Source organism: Octopus bimaculoides, chromosome Z, assembly GCF_046866305.1.
Source record: "Octopus bimaculoides isolate indiv1 chromosome Z, ASM4686630v1, whole genome shotgun sequence".
Lineage (NCBI taxonomy): Eukaryota > Metazoa > Mollusca > Cephalopoda > Octopoda > Octopodidae > Octopus > Octopus bimaculoides.
In genome coordinates, this window is record NC_142944.1 from 31,340,513 (window position 1) to 31,368,172 (window position 27,660).

Genomic DNA, 27,660 nt, shown 5'->3' on the forward strand with positions numbered 1-27,660 from the left:
TTAATACTCCAAGAAGTGAATCAAGCATTAAACATAATTATGTTGGTAATTAACTTTGACAGGCATTTTCTTGTGAATATAAAAGTATAATATTAATTACTGGTAATTTTTCTTCCAAAAGGTAGTGTATACACACGTATACACCATCAAATCAATATGAATTTTAATAAGTTTACAGATCATAAATATAGTTTAAACTTATTTAAATCAATCCTAATGTTTGTATTAAAACAAATATATAATTACAACAAATAATTGCATCAATCTTCCACACAAATATTTTAGAAATAACTTGAATATATTAACATATATATTTACAAGAAAAAAAAAAACCTTTTATTGATTCCTATTTGCTTGCCAGGTAGGTAGCTTGTCAGCAAGAGTTGTTTACTAGCACCAGACATAGCTCAATAAGACAGCTTACACTATACAAGAACAATAAGCTAGTATTAATAGAAGAGAAAGTAATCCAATGGCATTAGCAACTAGGTCAAATGCAGAATAAATTTAAATGTAATAACTATTTAGTATCAGGATATCAACAGTTCATAGAGAATGTCCTGAATATAGTATCTGAAATTATAAAATTACAGCTACCAAATTTATTTTAATACTGAAAAATTAATGTTGCTAACCTTTAGATAGTAACTATATGGTAGCTGAAATATGAAATGGAAATCTTACTTAAAACCCAAATATGGCACATTACAAAAATTATACATACTTAGTAAGTAGCAACCAGTAGAGAATGTAGGGTGGATATTAATTTTCTATGCAAGATCTTGCATGTATATGTGTGTACATATATAATGAATAAGAGCTGTTTTTGGTTCCATTTGAAATTTAAAAAATAATGCCCAACACTGTAAGCAACATTATATGTGCTGTTGAGGCACAAAAGAGAGACAGGTCCGTTTCCGGTTGTCATTTCTGAATAGTACTTTTATAATGCCTAGCATAACTTTACGCTAAGTATCTCAGCAGTTTCGTAATTCATTATTTGATTCATGAGGATATTTTTCATTGTAAACATTGAAGTTCCTGCAATGATGGGCAGTAATATGATTTCTTTAAACATCAGTTTACATTAACCAGAAATATTAATTCAAGACATTCTCTTTCAGCAATAATGTGAAGAAAATGACACTTAGATTTTATAGGGCTAACCTGACAGAATCAATAAATTACAAATTTTCAACTAAAATTTAAACTAAAAAATATTTCACATGATCAAGTTTTTGTTACATTATCTAAAAACTTTACTGTTATTTGAAAATTCTGAGATAAAGGGTGTGAATGGAAGAAAAAAAAAGATTCAGTAAAATATAAAAGGCTACACCATTTTTACAGAAAAAAAAAAATACAAATGGACTATTCTTTGCATTAAAAAAATTAAAAACAAATCATCTAATTATAATAGTTAAGATGTAACTAGGATTTGATTGAACATTCAATATTTTCTTTTTTAATACATGAAATATAAATGAAATTGTTTTTTAAAACTCAACTACCAATACATTACATAATTACAAAACAATTCCATATCTTTTAATATTAGTGAAGAGTAAGTACATTAAATTTGTTACCATCTTTCATGTTATCTGAAGATTTTAAAAACTAGGTTACCAACAACCAAGAATTTAAGAGATTTACAAAATATAAAAAAAATTACTTCTGCTCAAAATACTTTTTCAAGTTCTTCATTTTTGTAATGTAAACAAAATTTACCAATTTCTTAGTTCAGATCAAAAAATTTTGTTAGCATAATAACTATGCAGATATATTGATTATAAATGTTTCTAACATCAGATGCTTCAATGCAGCACATTATGTTAACAAATGTCTTCTAATCTACCAATTTTTGTAATAACATTTAACAAATAAATGCTCAAATATAAAGTTCAGAGGCTACACAATATTAATTGATAAGAGTTCATGATTTACAATGACAAACTAATACTGAATATCACTCACATTTCAATAGTGTTTCATTAACTTAATTTGGAAACTACATGTAATTAATCATTTTCAAACAATATCAAACCCATTTTTCTGTCTTTGTCATCTGCTCTGTTGTTCTACTTCCAACATTACACTGTTCATGTGCTTCAATGTATTTTTAAAATAAGTATTTTACAGAGGTTTGTATTAAATTTTTTATTTACTGATGTTTGAAATACAACCAGAATTCAAGCAGTTTTCATTCTGTCTTATAACAACATGGTTTCAGTTGAGAATTTTAATTTGATTATGAAAGTGCTACAACCAACGACAACTGTGGTCATTAGCACACTAGCTAAATCTAATAAAATATTAAACACTAAGATATTCTCTTACAGAAAAACCCTGTGTTAGATTGGAGACATATTTATCAACTTAACATTATTAAAATTATGGTGAGCATGAATACACTGCAACAATTAGTAATGGTGTCAATAAAAATTCAAAAAATCCCAAGAAGGAAGAGACAACCTTTAGGGCTCTTTTGAGGTGGAAAGATGGGATGATTATATTATATCAGTGCAGATCATATTTAGTATGAAACTAACAAACTTTAAGAGACTAAAACATTCCTTTTAATATGAACTGGTTTCTTTCAGCTTTGTTCCAAGATTTAATCTGAATTGTTCGTTTAATTTTGAAAAATTAGACAGGTTTTGTTACATAATTTGGCAGCAATAATGAATCTTGTTGATGCCCTATAGAAATTTAATTTCTATAACTCAAATGATTTTTCAATGTCAAAGGATTATATTACAGTGAGCAAGAAAGGAAAAAATAAACCAGAGAAATAAAAAGAACTTTTGAGTGCTGCTTCTGATGTTTTGTATTAAGTTACAAAGGATGAAAATTGAAGACTATATTTTCATAATATAAAAAAAATGCAATGTTAGCCTAGAGATATGTTAATCTTTAGAAAATAATCACTTTCTACTAAAAATACTATTCAATATTCCTTGAATGAAAATATTGATCATGAAAAAAATCTATTAGAAAATAGACTGTTAGCTCTGTCTGCAATTCTGAATATCTTGCTCATCACTGCTTTTCATTCTAAATTCCCTTTAATATGGACCACTCCTGCTGTCCACTGAGCTCTCTCTTCCATTCAGTTTAACACTGGCTTCAGCTGCACTCCTGCTTCTTGCCTCTGCTGTTGTCTTTAATGATGACTTTTTATATGGACTCTTATTGAAATAGAAATATATTAAAATATTGTTTTCAACCAAGTTTAGAATTACCGTTACACATAACCCAGTGTAACTTACAAGGCTGCAAACATCTCTAAACAAGTAGTTTAGATGACATTGTTTCATTAACTCGACCAACAAGTTCATAAAGAAAAATTATAACCTGTATTATCAGTGTAATCTAAATAGAAGCTTCTTAAAATACTGGGTCATGAATAAAATGGTTAAGTAATCAGATTTATACAGTACTGTTAAGTAAAATTAAATATACATACTTCTATAAGTAAATGGCAAAAAATCAGGACAGTTTAGAAGCAAGAGCAGTAAGAGTGATTAGGCTGTAAGCCATAAGAACAATTTGACAAATTGAAATACAGGTACAATTATAAAAATCAGAAAAAAATGAAGAATTCGATTATAAAATAATTAGTTTGATCCTAAGTTCAGATGACAGCAAAATTCTGATCATTTTTCAATTCTTTCATTGATACCATCAGGTATCAAGTTTTGAAATTAATCTCAATTTATTATCTCTGTCAGAATTATATTCAGCTGATAGTTGAGGAATTAGAGAAAGGAATAACTATTGTTCCCCATATTTGGAAATAGTACTACTACGCTTAGACACTGGATATAATTGTCAAGAACTTAGCATCCCAACAAAACTTTATACACTGAAGTATCAGGTTTTAATTAGCTTTGGGACAAGCATTTTCACTCATAAAAGCAAATCAATATATCAAGCAAATAAGCTAGATAACAAGAGTGAGAAGTGTGAAGCAGCACCAATATAAAGTTATTTTGATAGTTTAATGGAAGGATCAGAATTTAAACTACAGTCATCATCAAATTTTATATAATTCAGTTACTTATACAAATTTTAGAATTTAAAAATTATAAACTCATTGAAAAGTAAAAGTGGATGAAATGATGAGATGCAGCAGTAATTATCAAATCAAATTAAGACATACACATAGTTTCACATATACACAAGATATACAAAATACTATTACCAGCTATTTTTTATATAATACTAACAATGCATATATTTCATAGACTATGCTAAGTTCCTTCCAACAAAGGGGAAATATATGTCGATTCCTTTTTCCTTTACTTTATAAAGCCTCACTACATAATTTTAGCAAGAAATTGTGCTAAAATTTTGAAAGAAATTTGTTCAAATAGTGTGAAGAGAAAACTGGAGGCGGTCACCACTTTTTAGAATGAAACTGTTATGTTGCGAAAAGGACTTGGTTTCATAAAAGAAAAGATATGCTTCATATCTAAAACAAAAATGCTTGTCTTTGGTGAATGTCAAATTAGGAGTGATTTATGCCCTCTGCATAGCTGAGATAAAACTATTTCTAGAGTAATATGCCATGAACAAAACGACTATTAACATTTTAATTGTCTACACTCCCATTCTTTCATTATCTGGTATAGTGTTTCTCAGGTGGGTGAGGCCTTTGAGGACTGAAAAGAGGTGAACATATAGCCATGTTTAATAAAATCAAGATGGCTTCTAATTTTATAAATACTGTGAAGAAAGAAGAATTTTGTGGAAGCAAACTATTTTGTTTTTTTGTATTAAGGAGTGGCACAAAAAAATTCACTATAAAAGGGGTTGAAGGGTGGTATTTGTGAGCTACTTATGCCTTTATGCTATTCTTAAAAATAGTAACAATATTTACAAATAAAAGGTATCAAAAGCTTAGTCCTAACTCAAAAATATGTTCATAGAGAATAATAGTACTTGAAGATGACAATCTAATATTTTCAATGTTTACTTATTTCAACTTAATCTTTTAAACATGCTAAAAATTAATTTTGCTGAATTAGTACACTAAACTCTGTAGGAATATTTATTTATATATATATATATATATATATCCTAATAACTACTTAAAATATCTTCATTTGTTCATTTGAAATAAATTTCTAACATACTACACTCGTGAAATTGTTTAAGCCTAGATACACATTTGTCTTTCAACAATCAATTCCACACAATATTTACTTAAGGACTGTCAACTAATACAGGTTGGAAGACTTACCAACCTTCAGAATCACTTCTTTTTACTTTAAAAAAAAAAGAAAAAAAACTCCACCAAAAGGTACTTTTAAAAAAAGTCAGTTATTCAATGTTTTAAATAATTTAAAACATCTGTAAACACCTCCCTATCTCACATACAACCCCAATTGTCTCAAACCACTTATTTCTTCCACACTGTGACCTCTGCTCATGTTTTCATAAGATGTTTCTAATTAAAGAACAATGCCAGCAATATTAGGAGAAAGGAGTCAGTCGATGCAGTCCAATCTCAATATTTGACTGGCACTCTTATTTTGTCAACCCTGAAAGGATGAAAGGCAAAGTTGATCATGGTGGGATATGAACTCAGAATATATAAGAGCCAAAAGAAATACCATGAGGCATTTTGTTCTGTCACTAAAAATTCTGCTAGTTCAGCAGGAAATTAAACAGAAAACTGACCACAAAGGACCAGCAAGAAAATCTTATGGATAATATAAAATCTCAAAGTTTAAAAAATCCTTATTTGTAATAAGTATTTTTAAACTTCTTTAACTCTTTCATTACTACATTTTGTTTCAAAATTCTAAAATAACTATGAATTTAGATCATCTCCATAAAACAATTATAGAATGTTAGTCTCAAAACTGAAATGTAAATCATTTAAATATATTTGTTTACATGATAGATCACATAAGTAGTTTCAGAGGTGTAGTTAGGCTACTCATTCTGGCTATTTGTTATTCAGATATTTTCAGTAGATTATTATAGGCAAAAATTTACATGAAAAGCTTACTAGAAGTATAACAAACAATGCACTTATTTGGTCCAATTTGTCAATCATATTTTCTGCTGACCCTAAGTACCAATGAATTTTCCCTTTATTGTTTGGAATAATGATTTTGAATCACGAAGACAAGTAACCGAGTCCAATGCCTTTTGAAAATTTGAAACGTAAATACTTTTTAAAGATTTAATGTTATACTTTCTGGAAATTGTTCACACTGTACCAGTTAACATTATTAGACAGACACTGGAGTACTCATTTCCAAGTCAACTACATTGATATACTTGTAGCATTTCTTTTATTTACTGCATTCAAAGATTATTCAAATTCAGAGTTAGCTTAAGAAAAATGGTAGAACACTTTCCATGAAAGAAAGGATATTGAAAATAAATATAACCCCCCCCCCCCCCCATAATTTCCAAGAATAGAAAATTAACTCTGAGAATACTAGTTGTATACTAGCAAAGTAAACAATTTGTTGATATATAAGTGTTTATCTAACTTGTAACTATTAACAAACAAGCAGTTTATGGTGGTATTTGTCGCTTTGGCAACATGACCACAGATGGTTTAAGCAGTTCTGGTTTTCAAATTGCTGACACAATATTATGGTCACAAGTCCTGAAAGAGCTATCACCATTTTTCCAGTGAGGAGTTGGATTTGAAATCAAAATACAGAGTCAAAACACACATTGCAACCAAAAAGAATCTCATTTGAGTAACAATTCTGTCAATCCAATCCTCAAAAACATGAAAATTGACCTCAGTGGTATTTGAAGCCAGAGCATTCTATCTAACATTAATAACTGCCAATTCAATCTAATTTGATCATAGCTAAACCATCTTTCAATTATTTATTGGAATCTTCAGTGAAGCAATTAGTAAATAGACTGATTTAGTTCATATTTGTTCAGAATCAGTTTCATGATAGGTCTTAACACAATTTTTAATTCTAACATCTTCATGTTAAATGAATAAAACTGAGAAAAGTTATTCAATTGAACATGCTAGTTGAGGATTACTTCTTCAAACCAACAAGACACAAATCTTAGTTAAAATGCTTACAAAAATGTTTGTTGCAACTACTGTTCATTTTAACAGAATTATTTTCAATCTAATAATAGCTAACCAAAATATGGGGACTTCTTTCCAACATTACACCCAAAGGTTACTTTCAAACAAGAGTCAAATTTTGCAAAATAAGAGAAAAAAAGGTTTGCAGACTAAGTGTAGTACACTTGCCTATTCAGGTCTTTTAAAATTAGTTTTATTCATGTTGTATATCACAATTTTGCAAACATATCAAGAGAGCCTACACCTGGGGAATGGAGTCCTTGACATATAAAGACAAGGTGATAACAGCTGGAACTCTCTTGACCAATAACAATACATGTTTCTTTTTGACCAAGCCATTAAATTTCACCTGACAGTTTACAAACTTAGTCAAATTTAATTGTGTAATAAATTATACTACTTTTAATATGTCTCCTCATCATCATCATCGTTTAACGTCCGCTTTCCATGTTAGCATGGGTTGGACGATTTGACTGAGGACTGGTGCAACCGGATGGCTACACCAGGCTCCAATCTAATTTGGCAGAGTTTCTACAGCTGGATGCCCTTCCTAACACCAACCACTCAGAGAGTGTAGTCTCAGTCAATATTTTGTTATTCATAAAATTGCAGAAGAACCTAAAATATTTTTGTTACTCCACCCTACCAAATTCAATAACTTGCAAATGCAAAAGTAAAAGATATACACAAACATTCTCTGGCATCTATTTTCCCATATTAGAGTGGGTTGGACAGGAAGAAGAGGCAAGATTTTATGGCTGGATGCTTTTCCTGTTGCCAAACTTTACCTGATTTTCAAGTAAGGAATTTTTTTTTTTATTCCACACATCTTTGAAAGGAATGAAAACATATCACTGGCAGCAATAAGTCAAGTCAAATGTTAATTTTCATAAACATTCACACACACATTACAAGTTTCCTACAGTTTTCATCAACAAAATTCACTCACAAAGCATGGGTGGTCAACAAATGTAGCAGATGACACTTGCCAAAAACGCTGCACAATAGGACTGAACTGAAAACCTACATGTAATGGTTGCCAAGCAAACTTTTTAACCACACACACACAAAAATACCACTGTATGAACTATAAGGGTTTAAAAGATATGAAAATCCTCTTGCTTTAACATGTAGAGTGGTTTATATAGATTCACTTATTTCTACTACCATAATGTTTCATTGCATAATTTCATATGAAGCATGCTATTCCTCTAAAAAGGAAAATACACTTAAAATTAGTATGCTAAATCTCGTCTGCATGCGGTTTGTATATAAAAAAAAAGCATTACACAAATCTGTTATCTTTAAAGAAAAAAGGTCAACTGAAGTGGAGACAAAAACATTTCTTAACACTTTAGCATTTAAACTGGCCATATCTGGCCTAAATATTCTACCTGTTCTATGTTCAAACTAGCCAGTCACACCTACCCTACAATGTAAGGTAAGATAATCACATCATGAAAATTCTGAAGCTACAAGATAATGCATAATTAATTCAAAACAATGCAAATTAATTATATTTGATAGTGCAACCTAGATGCTAAAAGGTCAATCACTTGCATGATATAAGTGATTTATGATCCAGGCATCATAAAGTACCAGTTGCTAGTCTATGTTACAGCAAAAGAACAACCATTCAAAATTTTAATTTATGAATGGTACTGGAATATCTATAGCATTGAGGTTTCAAAATATTAGTTGCTCATAGCAAAAACCTCAATAAAAATACTATTTCCAACTAACTGTAAATTAAATTATAAAGATTCTAAAAATAAATAGTTATAATAATGAAATTCGATGGAAGAACAGAGGAATACGTCAGTGTGCTTTCAGATGAAATCAATGTTCCATTGAAGAACGGATTCAAGAGATTTTATGTGAGATATTTAAATATACAATTCCTGGACATATACATGAGAAGGAATGAATTAACTATTTAAGTCAACAATACATAAATATTCATCTCAGATTCAGTAATTAGGGCAACATTAGAAATGTACACAAGATGTGAAAACTAATCATGCAAAACTTTTCTGGGTTTTTTTTTTTTTTTTTGTAAGTGTAAAATATACAGAAATGAACAAAGAAAAAACACTAGCAGAGAAAATTCTAATCCAATAAGATTGAAATTTAGATGGTTTCATCTTGTCAAAAAATATATCAATCCAGCAATAAATTTTATCCAAGCAGGCAATGCTGTTAAGTTGTTGCTTTGCATCCAAGTGATTCCAGATTTAATCCGAATGTGCAGCATTTTGGGTAAGCATCTACCGTATAACTGCATATCAACTATTGATTTTGTTACTCATTTTGAAGAAGTGCTTTATGTGGATCTTTCACCATTATATTTTGGCAAGAAAATTGCAATAGTGCTCTTGAATAAAAATCCTCTGAGTTGTTTTTTGTTCTTTTGAGCTGCTGCTACCATCACAAGTGTAGCAAACCAGTGATTGGCATATTGGAAACACAATTGCATTATAAAATAAAAATCACTAGCATAATAGCAGGGTATCTGTTGAAACAGATTTCTAAAGTAAACAGGGATGCAATTAGAAATGACAGTTGTTTATAGGATTTAATCAGAATTAAGATTGACTAATTCAGCCAACAAACTATTAATTATCTGCTATGCAACTAAAAACTGAACAGTGTACAAGGTAACATCCACATCACTGTCCCTTCTAACTAGTACTTTAATGTAGATGTACATAAACTATGATCATAGCTAATGATAGCAAAGTTACTATGTTTGGAAGAAGACATTTAGGGGAATGCTATCAGCTGACAACAAAATATTTCCCTCTGCACAAAAAACTAATCTTTATGAATCATGTGAAAACACATAATGGCAATGAAATATGGATAGTGAACGAAAACCATCTGGAGTAACTGAAAAGGAAGATGTCGAATATTGATTGTTTGATGAGCAAGGTCAACTTCTAAGGAAGGTTGAATGCAAGATGAGAAAATGGTTGAACAAAGAATGATTGATGCTGCAATGGAGACACTATTTGAGTAGATAATGAATGATAGGCAAACAGAAATATAAGCTTGCAGTAGAGGTTGACTAAAATGTCATAAATGAAAGATCCAAATGTAGAAAAATTATCCCTCACATACATAATGAAGCAGGACACAGAAACTGTGTTATAAAACATTGATTAATCCCTGCCTGCATAGTTATATGTATGCTAAATGATTTAAATATAGGAAAAAAAAAGTGGCTTCAAAATTATTTTGCTTGAGCCGTAAGTTTGCAGACCTAAATTAACTTTGAAGTGATTGAATTTTGATAAAGCAGCATATTTTGCTACATATTCTCAGATAGAATGAGAGAATTCAGAGCTTATGAACTCAAATGTATATTTCTGTAGATAAGAACACTGAGGTCTCCTACATTAGAAATTAAAGATCTGAGTTCAAGCCAAAAAGAAAGCATCTGTATATTTAGAAAAAAATGTTCACACAGACAGGTTAGGAAAACCCATGCAGCTTGATTGTTTTAGTTGATGAAAAGATTAAATATGAAATTGTCAATTTTAATAAGCTTGTTGAAGATGCTGGCAGTTAAAAAAAAAACTGTTTAGAGGGCCAGGTTCCACATCCTGCACATTTATGCTTTAAATACTATTTATACTAAAATGAAGAGATAACTAAATGAAAAGTTACATTGAAAATGGGGGGGAAATGACAGTGCAATACAAACAAAATTTTATTCTGAAGAAAGCGCATACATACTTTCAATGGTCAATGATTCCGGTTACATTATATATAGAAAATGAATTCTAATTGCGGGGAAAAAAACTTCAGAGAACCTTTTTGATAAGGCACTCTTTTTTTATTTTTTATTTATTTTTTTTACAGATAAAATTTATAATAAAACTAAACATGAATGACAAAATTAAGTTTTGCAAAAATTTTATTTCTTTAATACTCAGTTGCTTCAATAATTAATATAATTCAAAAGACTGTTTACCAACTGAAATTCATTGTAATAACAATGTTGCCATTTTACATATTGTCCATATCCTTAAAGTAAAATACTGCAATCAGCTCATCAGAAATATAGTTTTATTCTAATCTACCATTGGATTGCCCTTTTTCATTTTATATAATGACCAAATTCAATCAATCTTTTTATACTTCAACACTGATACATTCCCTTCAGAATGATTTGATGACAAATAGCTAAGCAAGTTTCAAAACAATGGAAGACTTAAATATCCAAGTCCACCAAGAATGGAAACAGAACAAGTTGACAGTTTGAACAGTTGGTCATTCTTTAGGTTTCTTCCATTAGCAATTAGCCAGGGAATATGTGTAATAAATCAATAAATCAAGTAGAAGGGACATGAAAACGTATAATAAAAGTTAAACAGAGAATATTTGTAACTATACAAATGATGTTCAACAGCATCCAAGATAGATATGTCCCAGATGATACACTATACTAACCAGTAATAAAGATACTTAAAAAAAAAAGTTGATGTAGTTAGTAACTCACTACGTAGAATGATACTATGAGAAACAAAATATGCTGTATAGTTAATGGGAAACAAAACCCATACTGCAATTTGATGTTGATAAAGTCAACACTTTGCATAATCCAAATTCCTCAATGTGACTAACAGCATGAGTTACTTGTAAAATAAATTGATTGCTATTGTGATTTACTTAGTAGCAATGCTTAATAACATAGGGCACTTAATCATGCTGAGGTGATCCAATGATAGAATAAGGGTGAAAAGTAAATGTTATGTAATGGCAAGGAAATATGACATATGGGGTGGGTATTAGTGAAGTATTGATATAATTAGTTGGTACATGCAAGAAATAATCATGTTGTATGCACATGTAATGAAAATAGATGACATGCTAAATAAAAATTGCTATGAATTAGATAAAATTAGCGAAGGAAAACTCAAAGCAATCATATTCAGAGATTAGAAAGTTAAGTTTACAAGATGAAATGACAGATGTAGAAAAAAAAAAATCTGTTCAGCAAACCTGTGCCAGAATAGAAAAATGTTAACTTGATAATGATGAAATACTTACCATATTCCTATAACAAGGACAGGGTCATTTTGTAATGTGATGGGAATGGTTATCAAGATTTTTAGCTAATTTTCATTTGCAAACCATTAAATTACCACCCATGAACAATCTTCTACAAACCAAATAATTTGCACCTCTAGATTCCATATTTATGGTTTGAATAATGACTATGAATAAAAAAAATGTGTATCCAGGATGTTATATTTACAGGATATTATATTTACAAGTGGTTGGTGAGATAATCAATATTTACTTAACTAAACCACAATGTTATCCATTCAGACAATTTCTATAGAAACAAAGGAAAGATAAGTGTTGCTAAGTCATTCTTCAAGTAGTTCTTGCTTCATGCAGCATTTACTATGTAGTCATGGTGTCCGCTAAAAGTAGTATGGTTTGCAATTGCAACAAAGTACTTCAATAGTTTTATTTGGTATTCAATCCATTAATTTTGAAATTCCCTATCATTTTTATCTTTTATTGGGTAAAAAGTTTTTAACTATAATACTACTTCAAGTGTAATAGTTTATTTTTTGATTGCTTCTGTAATTCTTGTGTTCTAAGAAAATTTGCATTAAATTTTATATTTTACATTTCCTTTTAGTCATAATTAGCAGTGTTTTAATGTTAACATACAAACTAATATGAAAGCACAAAAAAAAAATGAGAACTAAGTGGGAACTGAACAGTTCCTTATTAATGTTTCTGTATATGGCAGTAAAGAAGAGGGAAAGGATTCTCACTAGGCTTTCACTTTTTGTTTTTAAATGATACAAAAAAGTTCTAAGATTTATTCACACCAAACTTCCATTTCATTACCAGAATTACCAAAAAATGTATATTAATGCTCATACTTCATCTTGATGAATCAAAAAGAGGTGAACTCATTTTAAATATTTCATTAGAATTGACTTTAGATATCATTCTGCAAATCCACTACTCTCATTATTCCTGAGCAACTTGTCCAGCAAAGACACCAACTGAACAATTAGTGCAAAAATAGACTAGTTGTAAAATGCTTGATGCATACATACAAATACTAAATACATATCATTTCAACATCAATTTTCCTTCCTTTCATGGGACAGACAATTCTCTGAAGCATGGCTAGACGTGTTTTTCATGGAAGTCTGAAAACATCACATATATGATGGTGACACTCTCACTTGCAACCATCACATGATGTCAAAACAATGGCACACACAAGCACAAATATATAATGGACACCTGCCCAAGGTGCTGCACAATGGAACTCAACTATACAACCACATATAACATTTATAAACCACCAATAAATGACACACCCAATATCCTATATTGACCATACAATTACTGTTACTCTCTGTAACATTAACTTACAACAGTAAGTTATTCATTCCTTCAGAAAACTGAAAAATTATCAGGAAAAAAAATGTTACAAATCAGATAACCATTATCATTATTTCTAAAATTTTTTAAAAAATTGTTTTCAGCCATCAAAACCTCATAATTTAACCAAATCTGCACACAATCGCATGTAAAATATAAATGTTCATCCATTACAAACACATTGAATAAATGTAATATTATATATATATATATATATATATATATACACACACACACACACACACACACATTTAAAAATAATCAGTGGGCATGTTTACTGAAATTCCCTATTTTACTTCAAAAACCAGAATCTCATATCTTAAAAATTTTCTTGGTAAATCTCCTTTTAAGCAGACATAACTGCAAATTTCATGTGTAATGGTATAATTTTTTAACCAATGTTCAAAAATTGTTAAGCAACAAAATCTATAGGTATATACATACACACACACACATTCCAGAATGCTTGGATAACAGTTGTTACAATTTTAAGTATCAGTCACAAACCAGTTATATTAATTTTTATTTCCCTGACAAATGAAATTCCTTTTAATGTAGAAAAACCAATAAACTGAAATGTTTTCTTGCTAAATGATGGTACTCATAATTTGTCAAAGTGTCTATATTTAAAAAAACAAGCCCAATATTAATAATGCTTAATTGGAAGAAATTCTATAAATCAGATGTGAATTTTGATGGAAAATGCAAGAGCAAACAAACTTGGTAAAAATATTTTTTTAAAGTGAAACGTTTTAGTATAGGAATAATTGCATGCATTTGATCAATCTGGGATAACTAGTAAAGTATGAATTAGATATAACCATATTTAAAATTCATATTCATCCTTAAACATGTGAAAGTAACTTCTTTGGATTTCATTCTAACTAAAGCTCTACAATAATCCTGATGTAATTCTAAGAAAAGTTTTAAAATCATTGAAAAGTAGTTATATTTTTAGATTTAGCAAACATATTCATGAAGTGTGATGAAATTTCAGATTGTAGTAATATTTCCAGTGAATCTGTTAAAATGAATTTGATAAAAAAAAAAAAAAAAAAAAGAATGAATTCCATCTTCAACTGGGAGGAATGAAATTAAAATTCTTGCTTTGGATATTTTTTGTTTCTTCATAATAAAAATTCGGAAATTCAATTCTGGCAATATCAATGAAATTTTAGTCAATTAATGAAAAGCAAATGAACAGATGATTGCAATGTTAATGTAAACTAGCAATGAATGATAGTTGAAATTGTACAAAATGGGGGAGGGGAAAAAATGCATATTCACAAATGCAACTGTTTGACAATGCTAAGTTAACAAGATACAAGACAGAATATTGATAATTTCATGTTACGTCAGAACTAATTATCAAATATATGTAGCTCATGTCTATTTGTGAGTATGTGTGTGTGTGTGTGTGTGTGTATATATATATATATACACTTTGTGTGTGTGTGTGTATATATATATATATACATACACATTTAACATGTATATACATGTACACACACACATGTATACATACATATTCACACATACACATATATACAAACACAAATATGCACACATACATATACACACAAATTACACATGAACATAATACATTCATATACATAAATATATGTATACAAATATATTTACAAACACACGTACACATACGCATAACTTTTATTCACTTGTGTGTGTAAAGATTAGTCAACCTACCTGAATCAGATTTATATTCACAGCTGTAGTCATCAGGTGTCCCAATAGTACCTAGAAATAAACAAGTAAAGAGCTACAAAAGGGTAACAATATTTATTTCAAGTTCACAAAATATCTTTATGAAAACCTCAATTTCCAACTAACTGATATATGAATATAAATTGAGTAAAATGTAAGAATTTTTTTTTTTTTTTTTTACAGAAGATGATATCTAATGCAAAATAGTTTGTAAAGCCCTTATCCTTCGAAACCAAGCGTTAATATCAATAAGTAAAAATTTCAATAAAAATTAAATCACTGGCATTTTTATATAAACTACAAAAACATATGGCAATTTGTAGCTTCTTTTAACACTGAATTCAATTTGTCAAATTGTGTAAGACAATGTGCAATGGAATAAAATAGCCTATGTTACATCTTAGCCTTAATATTCTATCATTTATCAAGCACTTCCTATGAGCAAACAATTTCTGAACGAAGGGAATATTGCTTTTGTTTGCCAGCCACTGGCATATGTTACTACTGATTTACAAATAAGGTTTCTTGTTTAAGTTGAATTTATACATTACATATATCTAGATTTATTTTCATAGTTTATTCTATTAAAACGATGCCTAAATTGACAGAAAGTGTGTGTGTGTACATACAAAAAGACATTGTAATTAAACTTTAAACAAGAGTTGATACCAAATAAGAAAAAAATTGAGATGAGGACATTTCAGACAATTTCATGTCATTAGGAAGGGCATCCAGCTGTAGAAACTTTGCCAGATCGGATTGGAACCTGGTGCAGCCTCCAGTCAAACCGTCCAACCCATGCCAGCATGGAAAGCAGACGTTAAACGATGATGAGTAACAATATAAATACCACCTGTTAAATCAAAATTTAAGTGAACCTTGACAGTTACATAATTTCATACTATTCCACACAAAAATTTTATCAAGGCCTTTTTTTTTTTTTTTTCCTTTGAAGTTTCTTTGGAACAGCAAAGTTCCTAAATCCATCATCAATTTTTCCAGATCTCCAGTTTTGCTCATCCTCTATACAGAAGATACTTTCTCACTTCATCCCACATCCACTCCTTCCACAGGTTCCCTCCACAATTAGATTGACACTTGGCCAAACCAGCATAGTCCTCTCAACAGTTTTCTTTTTTAAATCACTTACACTCTGAAGAAGTAATGAAACATCTAAGATTTATACACAATACATATCTCTTTATCACCAACCACTTATTCCTGGATTCGAACAAGAATCCCCTTATTTCTTAATCAATGGGAACATATGTCAGTAATATGGTGGATAAAGACATTACTTCCATAATTTAGAAGTGAAGATTCCTACTCTGAATTCGGCCTGGTACAATAAGACATCTGATGGTCAACAGATATGAAACTGAAGGACATATATGTGAAAATTGAAAAGGTTTCATTTTAAGTATGAGACTGATTGTTATTTCAACAACAACTGATCTGTCATTTATTTCTTTATATTATTCTTTCATCTGTTTCAGTCATTAGAACTGCAGCTATGCTGGGGCAACCACAGAACTCTTTTTCTTTAAAAGCCTGGTGATTATTCTACCAGTCTTTTTTGTTGTCAAGTGGAGAACATACACAAAAACACAGGATTTCCATCCACCAAATCCACTCACAATGCTTTGATTGGCCTGAAACTATAGTAGAAGATACTTGCCCAGAGAGTCATGAAGTGGGACTGAACCTAGAACCAACTATAAACTTATGTTGAAAATATGTACATAACTATGCATACTAGAATAATTACAAGTGAGACCAAACAATCTAAAAAGCTGATTAATATTGTGATTATAAAATGCAATATTTTTTTTTTATTGAAGAGATGTAAATTTCTGTTATAACAGATGTTATAAAGTAGATACACTCAAATCATATATTCCTGGTCAACAAATTTATAGAACAGATTTCGTTTAGAGTAGCAGACTATGAGGATATAAAAACTGAAAACCAACAATTGAAAAATAATACCAGGAATCAAGTGAACATTTGGGTTGAAATAAATTCTCGAAAAATCTACAATATTAGAATATAACCTACACATGACAAATTAAAATATTTAAATAATTTATAATACATTAGCCATGCTGCTTTCCATAACAAATTAGAAATTTCCTTTTTGCAATGTCCCCCTGCCAAAAAGAAAGAATATATAAATATATGAGCACAACATTAATTAGCCCATATGTAACAAATCTTAGTTAACATATTTCATTAATTTCATAAACAAGTATTCATGTTCCACGTTACTCAATGCAAGGGAGATAATTCTCACTATACAATAAACTACACCCACTAATTCCTTTGCAATCGTTGCAATATTTTAATTGCAATAAACGACAAAAAAAAAAAAAAACTAAAACGCTGCCAAAATTCTTTTGCAATAAACTTGACTCATCACATGAAAAATACGAAATACGGTTATATCTGCAAACTTCACCAAACCATCCCTCCCAGCACATTTAATTCCCTGAGGACATTTATGAAATAGTAGTAGTAAACAACAAATTCATAATTTGAGAATTTGCTTTGGGGACAGATTTAATCCTTAATACACTAATGATGAAAACAAAAAGAAATTAGATAATAAAATATACTAATGGAGTGAAAAAAGCATAAAAAATTTAAACAGCGAATATCTCAAGATTAAATAAAGTATGCTAAAAACCACTGGGTTAATTAGAACGTTTATAACTCAAATACTGAATTTACATTTACTAAAAACTAGTTAAGTTCTGGAAGTATTTTTCACTTTAAAATGCAAGTTTTGGTTTTAAAATAGCTACTATAATATTCTAATTACAATTAGCTTAAGTGATATTATAAATGAAGAAGTAAACTCTATATCATTCGTAAAAGTTAACATTTGTATCACAACAAAAATGTAACACTTTTTCAATTATTAAACAAAATGAGTATTGCTTATAAAATAGATTAATATATATTCAGCTAAGCAGTAAACATCATAAATATCTTAAATACTTGACTTCACTTATTTCTTCCAGTCGCCCACCCCACACGCCAAACAGTTCACTGAATGTTTAGTAATTAACAATATTCTGCTTGTATCTTGCAATCAGTACCACAACCTCTGTAACATTCAATAAATAGTTAAACACAACAAACAATACCTTATCTGTTCACCTAACAAACTAAATCCTTTTCAATGACCTTTCCAGCAAAGTAGATATCTTCAACAAAGTACAGTCTGTTGTGAAGTTTTTATACACTAAGTTAAAATCTATAGTACAAAACAAATTTTGTAAGTCACTCACTGACAAATATTTATTCAAATATAGTTATATAATTAGATATAACTTTGCATTGACACTCAGCACATTAACCTCAAGCTGTACTTTTGCACATGGTCTTCTTGTACCTTAAACCCTCTTAATACTTGCATATGTTTGCTCTCAAATGAATCAGTTTCTTTAGAACTGCAATAAAATTTTCTTGAATCACAAAATATAGTGAAATATCCAGAGCTCTACATTTAGGAAAATAAACTAATCAAATCTGACAATATAAATAAAGGGATTTAAAATAACATCAACTGTGTATCAATATTTAATAGTTATCAAATTCCAGTATAATATTTTTACATGTTAAAATGAAAGCTTTAATTATTATAGATGATTTGTTTTAAAATATCTTGACTGACTAATATCCACATTCAAATTATACCATTTAATTTAAACGATCTAAATTATACTTGTTTGCCTTTTAGATAATTAACAAAAACGACATTCTCCAAAACAGGATGAAGAAAAACTTATATTTGGAAATGAGTAAATAAAATATTTCAAATAATTTAATCATGTGATAACGTTTTAATTGTAAATTCATTGTCTACAGGGGAAAATAATGTATTACAGCAACTTTCAATAGCTTATCAAGAATCAGCTGATTTTTATGAATGCAGCCATTAATAATGAGAAAAAAAATGTATTGAATATTCTGAATTCTGAATACACTACCTACCACCAAATTATATCATAGACGATTTAAAATATACTTTCAACTAAAAAGAAGTCTTAAAAGCATTTTTTTAAATCAGTTTAAGCAACAAATACAGTTATTTTAAAAATTGCACGCATATTTCATTCAAGTACTAATAAATGATCCCTTAGTCATCAATGGAACAGTATGTTACTGAAAATGAAATGTCAAAAATTAATTTTAATACATTTTATTTTTAAAACTCAACAAACGACAGACAGAAAATGTAATACACTGTTCATGAAACCTTCAAAAGTATCTGATGCAATCACACTAACAGATTTAACCCAACTAATCATTTTAATTGCTCTATCAACCTACAAAGAAATTATACTTGTAGCCTATGCCACATTCCACTTCCAAATATATCAGACTACCAATATTTCTTGTGGGAAAGGACAGTATTTAATTATAAATCTATACTAATGTAATTAAAACCAAGGAATATGCTATCCTAATTAATTAAATTAACATAACAATGAAGCCGAAATTATTTATAGTTTTCAAAGGAGGACGACAGTAAAAAGTATTTTAAGCTACGACCTCTAAGATGACACAAATGACCTACAGCCAAAACTGCTATACAATCGTGTTTGAGTATAATAGTCGAGAAATACCCATGCAAATAAACTACATTCCTACGTAAATGAGAGAGCAATGGGAAAATAGTTTACTCTATGCCTGTACGTGTCTGCGTATTATATATATATATATATATATATATGTTAATTCTCTCTCTCTCTCTCTCTATATATATATATATACACACACACACACACAGTGTGAGTGTATTAATATATTACAAGATATCTTTAGTAGTATTAGCAGGATTTCAATTGAAACCACCCCACGAATCAGTTAAATGACTATCTCAGAATGCGTAGAACTGGCTGACGCATAGTTTTGCAAAAAGGATGTAGAAATGACGAACACACATACACAGTGGTAAAACGACGTTCAGTCGCAAAACCACTAAGGGGTTGAGGGCAGAGGATAGAAAAGGACGAAGAAGTTAAGTACGTAACAAATGAGTATTTTCTATTTGCTCCTATATATATATATATATATATATATATATATATATATATATATAGGATATATATAGGATATATATATATATATATATATATATATATATATATATATATATATATATATATATATATATATATATATATAATGAGACAAATAAGGGAGGGGCGATGTAGAGAGGTAGATATCAGATACCTGGTAGTTCGGGTGTAGATATATCAGATGTGCCATACGTAGCCATCGTTATACTTGTTCTGACATGATCAACAGACGAAGCAGCAATACAATACCAATCGGTTAAATATATATATATATAGTTCGACTTAAAGAAGGTAGAGAGCAAAATGTCTCAACATCCAAATATAATACAAAATTATTAAAAAGAAAACTTGATATTAATTGACACGTGTCCGCATTAGCAAAGAAATGTCTACAAGTGATAGCTAGACATCACGTTAGCTGTGTCAGTGGGTGTTGCTCTTGTTACGACGTGGCCACACAAGTCCTACATACATTTGCGATCATTTATCTACCTAGCTATCTGTTTAGCTATCCATCCAATCCAACCAGCACTAAAGAGGATGATAATCAAAAGAAACCCATTAAAATCACTAAGTGTGTATGTAATAAAATTATAAACCTCAAATTTCCTAACTCCGAAGAAGGCAAGATAATACCTCTCCATGCAGGAAAACTTGCTAGCTCACATCTATCGAAAAGGTTGTTGTCTTCAATATTATAGACGGAAGTATGTAGGTCGAGTCGAGTCATTTTTTTTTTTTTTTTGCGCAATGCGAAGTGATGTCGGCTCCCACCTTCAGGCTGTCTGAATCGCGTACTCCGAATTCATTGCTATATATAGTTCTGCCTGTCATACGTAATATTCAGAACGAGATATCAGAATGAGGGGTTTTTTCTTCTTTCTTTTCTTCTCTTGCATGTCGCTGAAATACCATCTTCTAAAGATTGCCATAAAATATCGGCTCTAAAACGATACATGTTCATCGTACATTTATAATTCGATAAAATGTCGACTTTCTCCTTTAGTAAATCATAAACCTTCGTTTTCCTGAGCATATTTTGTATTTGAAAACCCTTCTACATTAAAAAAAAAAAGCATTTTATATATATATATATATCCTTTATTCTTTTGATCGTTATATTTCACAGCTGAAATTAATTTATAGGAACTGTTCAAAATGAATTGAGAACGTGCACGTACGCGCGCGCGCACACACGTATTCGGTTTATTGGGAGAACGCACTAATAGCTTAGAACTTTAATAATTAGGGGGTGGAGTGGATCTATGAACAATTACATCTCGGAAGGGATTGGAGTAAAGGTGGGAGGGGCACACAAGCCGATATAAAAATGCAAAGATGGAGAGGTTTTTAACTATTGACTGTAGTTATATAAAAGTCAATTCAGGATCATAAAACATAGCCATCTAGTTCATTGATATATCTGAAGGATTTCACACACACACATACACACACAGAAAATATAAATTTAATTGATATTAAAGAAAACAAAATCTTAAATATAGAACAAATGGTTTTAAATAATCCAGTCAAGAATACGAATTGCTTTACTTGTGTCAGAATTATCAAAAAGGTCCAACAACCATCCTATGACACACACACACACTTTTGAATGACAAACTAATCTCTATCTGTCCCGTACGGGATACCAAGAAGGACAACCACACTTCTTTCATAATGAAAATTTACAAAATTAACTTATAACAGGACATTTAGATACATTCTTTTCGCTTTTTTTTTTTTTTTGATATTCCAATATTCTTTAACGTTTACTGTACAAGTATATATATATTGGATATATTTCAAATATATAGTAATACGTATATGAATATTGCACAATTGTACCTACATGCATAATTTTAACTTTATATAAAATTTTAATATTCATACGACAAACATTTTGTATAAACATTAAAATTTCATATCGAAATTACATGCGTATGTACATAAATCAAAAATCGAAATTATTATATATACATGTACGCACTCAAAATTAGAAATATTCCACTAGATTGTATATATATTAGATATACATATGTAAATACACAGAATTACATACACACATACTGTGCATTAATACTGTCATATAGATGTGATTATATATATACATCATATATCTACATTTATGTGCCCGTAGTGTCATACATGTATATATATGTATGTGTGTGTACACATACGCATATTCACATAATATGCACGTCAATGTGTTAATAGCGTCACATTATGTTGGCTTAATTTTTCATTAACACTGAAAGAAACTAATCTAAAACGACAAAAAAAGAAACACCCAGTGGGATATTTCCAATATCAAAGGTGAAAAAGAATGAGAAGGTGGTGTGAATAAAAGGGTAAGAAAAATTAAATTGTTAAAATGAGTATTTTTGCAAAGTCAAGAGTAATTATTCATGTGTGAGAGAGATAGAGAGAGGTAGGTAGGAAATATACCAAAATCAAAAATAATGTAATATATATATATATAAAAAGAAAGGAAAGGAGATGATTAGTAATAAAAACACTAAAATTCTCCTTGCTGCTATCTTATACTGCCTTATACGCAGTAGGTTTTATATAGCAGCAGTGTTTAAGCAGCCAACAACATTGGTGAAAGCAGTAAACGACGTCGTCGGAGTTGATGGTGGCGTCGGCCATATTGCCAACAATCGTTGGTTTCCTCTCAACCGATGCCGACTTTTACTCGATATATATATCTCTATATGTATATAATATATACATATCTATTTATCTATCTATCTCTATATATATAGACACACACACACATATATACATATATGTGTGTATATTGTATGACACGCAAATTATTTGGACAAGTGGTTGGTGTTGCTTAGTCCCCTCACCGACTCACATAATTAACACCCCCTCCTCCTCCATCAAGACTTTTCAATATGTGTTTCAAAAGATCTACCGACCATGACCATCCCGTCTCAAACATATAATATGGTGGGAGTACACACCAATACTCTGTGTGTGTGTGTGTGTGTGTGTAAACATAACACATAGAGATATGTAAGGGAATAAAATTCGTATAGGAAAAGGAGTTAATATTAGTCGTCAACTGAAAGGACGTATAGCAAGAAACTCCGAATAGCGACAGTGAAAAGCATAGAATGTGTGTGTATATATATATATATATATACACTTCTCAATATTTTAATCTTAATAAATGCAATTTCCAGTATATTTAAAATGTACGTATTTTATATAGAATATACATGTGTAACATTATGTGTGCGTGTGTGTGTGTGTATCATTTATGTACTGATGTAACTAGGACTACATTATCTAATACGTTCTCCCCCTCCTTTTCTCTCTTTTTTTTCTGATTGTAATTCAGACAGCAGTATAAGGAGGAAGATTTGGTTGCCATTTCTTGCATGTCGGTCGACTTCTTTGGACAAGTGGTCATTATTGTAAGCAATAACGATTTACTTGAATGCCAAATGTTATAATGAGGATAGATTGATAGAGAACGTTCTGTGGAGAGAGGGGTGAAGAGAAAGAAAGGCAAGAAACGGAATGAAAGGGGGGATAGAAGACAAGCGATAGCGTTTTCCAGTCTAACGTATAAAAGAAAACCCATAGATTTAAAAAGAAAAAAAATCAAGTTGAAACGAAGGAATAATGCTAATTGAGGAGGCACACACACACATAAATACATACACACGCATATGCATATATATATATATATATATATAGTCGTCAACTGAATATATATATATATTACGTAGAAGGTGGAGAGACCGAGAGAGAGAGATATGAGTGAAATAGAAATTGCCGTTTCGGAAGGATGCAAGAAAAAAAAAGGCAAAAAGACATAAAAATGGAGAAAATAAAATGGTAAAAAAAAGAAAAAAACCAAAAGGATATTCAAAATGTATCTAACCTCCGCCTTGGTTTGAGCGCTTCGTCACCCCGCTATCACTTTCGGCGTCTGAGGGTCTTTTTCGGGAGTCGGATGTGTCCATATCTGACCCATTCATGCCATCGAAACTCATCGCCATCTTTCGCTAAGCCCAGATCTCGCGGAGTACCACGGCACGAGCACGAGACTAATTGAATAGTTCACTTATGAAATGGAATGAGAGTAGAGGTAATGAAAGAGACCGAGAGAGAGAGTGAGAGTGTGTATGTGAGTGAGTGAGAGACTGAGTGAGACAGTGAATGATGATGATGATGATGATGGCGGCGACGGCGGTGGTTGTAGCAATAATGATGATGATGATGGCGGTGGTGGCGATGGTGATAGGGCTGAGCCAGCCTGGTTAGGTAGGTAGTTCAAGTAGCCGTCGACGATATTAGAAAGTTAGCAAGTTGAATGTGAACATGGGAGTAAGAGAAAGGGTGAAAACGAAAAAAAAAAAAAACGTATATATATATATATATAAATATTATTTTATATATATATGTATGTGTGTATCTCCAGAGCTTCTCTATGTGTGTGTGTTTTCTTATTGTATAATGTAGTTAAGCAGTTAGGACTTGTTGGCAAACAAAGTGCAACAATATCATCTACAACTTCTCTCTCTCTCCATAATATATCCAGAGAATGTCTGTTATAACTGTAGTGTGTTGTAGTGGCAGTAGAAAGAAGACTGCTTGGCAAATAATTCGCATCAATCACTCCCACTGTTAAACTACTCTCTATCTTTCGTCTCTCTCTCTCTCTTTCCCCACTCTTGGTCTCTCTTCTCCCATTCTGTCTCTCTCTTACCTCTCTCAACTTGTTTCTCTCCTTCTCTCTCTCTCTCTCTCCTGCACCACAACGCACAATCACAATTGATAGCAGCAATTTTCCTTTCATTGATTTTATTCACGTTGCAAAAATCCTATTAAGAAAACTAGAATTACGGACATATCCCCCCATCCCCCAATTATTTAATGTAAACAGCAACAAGCACACACAACACAAGTGTATTTGTAAAAAAAAAAAAGAAAAGAAAAGAAACAAGGGTGGGGAGGGGAACAAAGTGCGAAAGAGAAAACAAGAAAAGAAAAAAGAGCGAGTGTGTTTGTAGTTCGAAGTACAAGCATAAATTGACACAAATTCAGGAACACCTAATTACTACTATTATAAAAATAATACAAATCGGACATGTTATATTTTTGCACACTACTTACATGGATGATAGATAATAACCTTTAGTGTTTTATGAATCACTTATAGCGTGTTTCAATCACCTATCACAGATTGATGAATTTTCAAGTGCGAAGAACATGCAACAATATTATTACAACGTAAAATACACATTTTTTTTTTGCTACATATATAATACACAGTTTCATGTATAATATGTATAATTTCTGGTGAACGATTTTCTTCTTTTCATCTTTATTACATTTTACCAGTAATTAATACATTTGATAAATGCACATAAACGATGGGTCTTAGAAGCAACAGACAAGATTATTTTCTCGAATCTACATTTTATTTCATACCTAACCGATTGTCTTATAATTATAAATAACTTTTTCTTTATAAATGAGACTAAAATATTGCGCATCTGAATAACGTGATCCAGAATGATTCCTTCCCTGCACCATTATGTATATTTCATTAGACGAGGAAAAAAAAAGAAAGAAAAGAGAAATCAGCTGGTCCAAGCTGCGTAGCACGTAGGACAAATCTTATAGCGATTTCAATTAAACCTGGATTATATCATAGAACATTAATATGGAATACAATATTTATTTGTTTTTAAACATATACTTAGGGCATTATATCTTGCAAAAATTATCAAATATCATAGCGCAATTCTTAATACGCAAATAGGATGCTTTACAGGCGTTAAAAGGGTCGAATGGACACGTATAAATGCAGTATCGATTATTACCATTTGTTAATATTTATAGAGAACGAGAGAAAGAGAGAGGGAAAATGATAAATGCAACACTGAATGAGCATAAAGCATCAATATGAGGAATTGAGTAAAATACAATAACAAGACACAAAACGACTTCTATAAAAACATTGACAAACTCAATATAAGTTTGCTCTTTATATACATGTTATAATGTTTTTCTTTTTTTAATTATATACAACTCTACGAAAATAGATGCAGCATAGTTAATATATTTATGAATTTTCCTTTACTACATATACAGAACAATCTAAGAGTATAAAAATATTTTATATAACAACGTAATGATGGTTCGATGAAAGTAAAAAGATAATATATAGGTGTGTGTGTGTATATATATATATATATATATATATATATATATATATGTATGTATATATATATATATATTTTTTCTTTTTTTTTTTTTCAATAGATATTACATTGTGAACTGATGAATGAAGGGATGGGTTTTAAAATGTTTTTAAAACTGCATACAGATGTGACAATAGCATAGCATTAACAGAAATATCAAGTATTCTCAGAAAATGTTTTTAAAGGAAAAAATGTTACCGTTTATATATCCTAATCTTTTTTTTTTTTTAGTGGATTATATAAGAGAACAATCATTTGAAATTAAATGCAAAGTGTATATATATATATATATATATATATATATATATATATATATATATATGCATATATATATATATATATATATATATATATATATAAACGTTCTTCAAAACAGAAGCATACTTTTATAAAGTTAGTCTTAAAAACAAATTAGCAGTAAATAAAATAGACATCCCATGCACACACTTGTGCTTATGCACATACTAGTGCATAGTAACACTCACATGAGTTCATTTTTTTTTTCATTTTTTTCTCTTAAACTTACAAATAAGCATTTACAAAACTTTTTGATAAAACAAGCATCTAGGCGACACAACAAATCGTCTACGTTTAAACTTATGGACTTAAAAGGAACCCCATTTAACATTTAGCAGTTTTTCTACCTCCCCCAACCCCTGAACATGGGTGGAAGATCAGCTGACTGCACGACCATGTTAAAGTATTCTGCTTACTGAACCATTGCTCGGTGTGGCAGCCGTGGTATGAATACATATGGTATCAGACACGTGGCCGGTTTGTAACTAACTCAACTTAGACGGAGAGATGTCGATCAGTCGGTGACTATATACCAATCTGTATTATAACCAAGCGACAACACCAAAAGAAAAGCATTTTTTTGTCACGTGACAAATGACCGCATGTAACTAAGTGACTTGTATTAAGACTACATCAGAAAAGAGGGTGTGTACGTACACATATAAAATATATAAATAATATATATATACACTGTGTATAATCTAAATATTATATAGGTGTATATGCATAATATATATATTTATAAAATATATTTTTATATAATATATTTGTATATATTGTATTTATATATGTGTATGCATGTATGCGTTTGTGT

At 30.2% G+C, this 27,660-nt stretch overlaps 1 protein-coding gene across 15 annotated transcripts in view; it reads right to left on the minus strand.

The window, feature by feature from the left end:
* LOC106868340 (RNA-binding protein Nova-1) overlaps positions 1-27,397 on the minus strand; it is a 42,273-nt gene extending 14,876 nt beyond the window's left edge. For 4 of the 15 annotated variants that reach the window (XM_089365097.1, XM_089365095.1, XM_089365089.1 and 1 more), the window contains exons 1-2: positions 24,221-24,928; positions 15,212-15,262 (exon numbers count right to left, since the gene is read on the minus strand). In XM_089365097.1, the coding sequence (XP_089221223.1) occupies positions 15,212-15,262; positions 24,221-24,338 (169 nt within the window). In that variant the 5' untranslated portion in view covers positions 24,339-24,928. The other 11 variants (XM_089365100.1, XM_089365094.1, XM_089365099.1 and 8 more) reach the window with 10 other exon arrangements.
* Between the last annotated feature and the right edge of the window lie 263 nt (positions 27,398-27,660).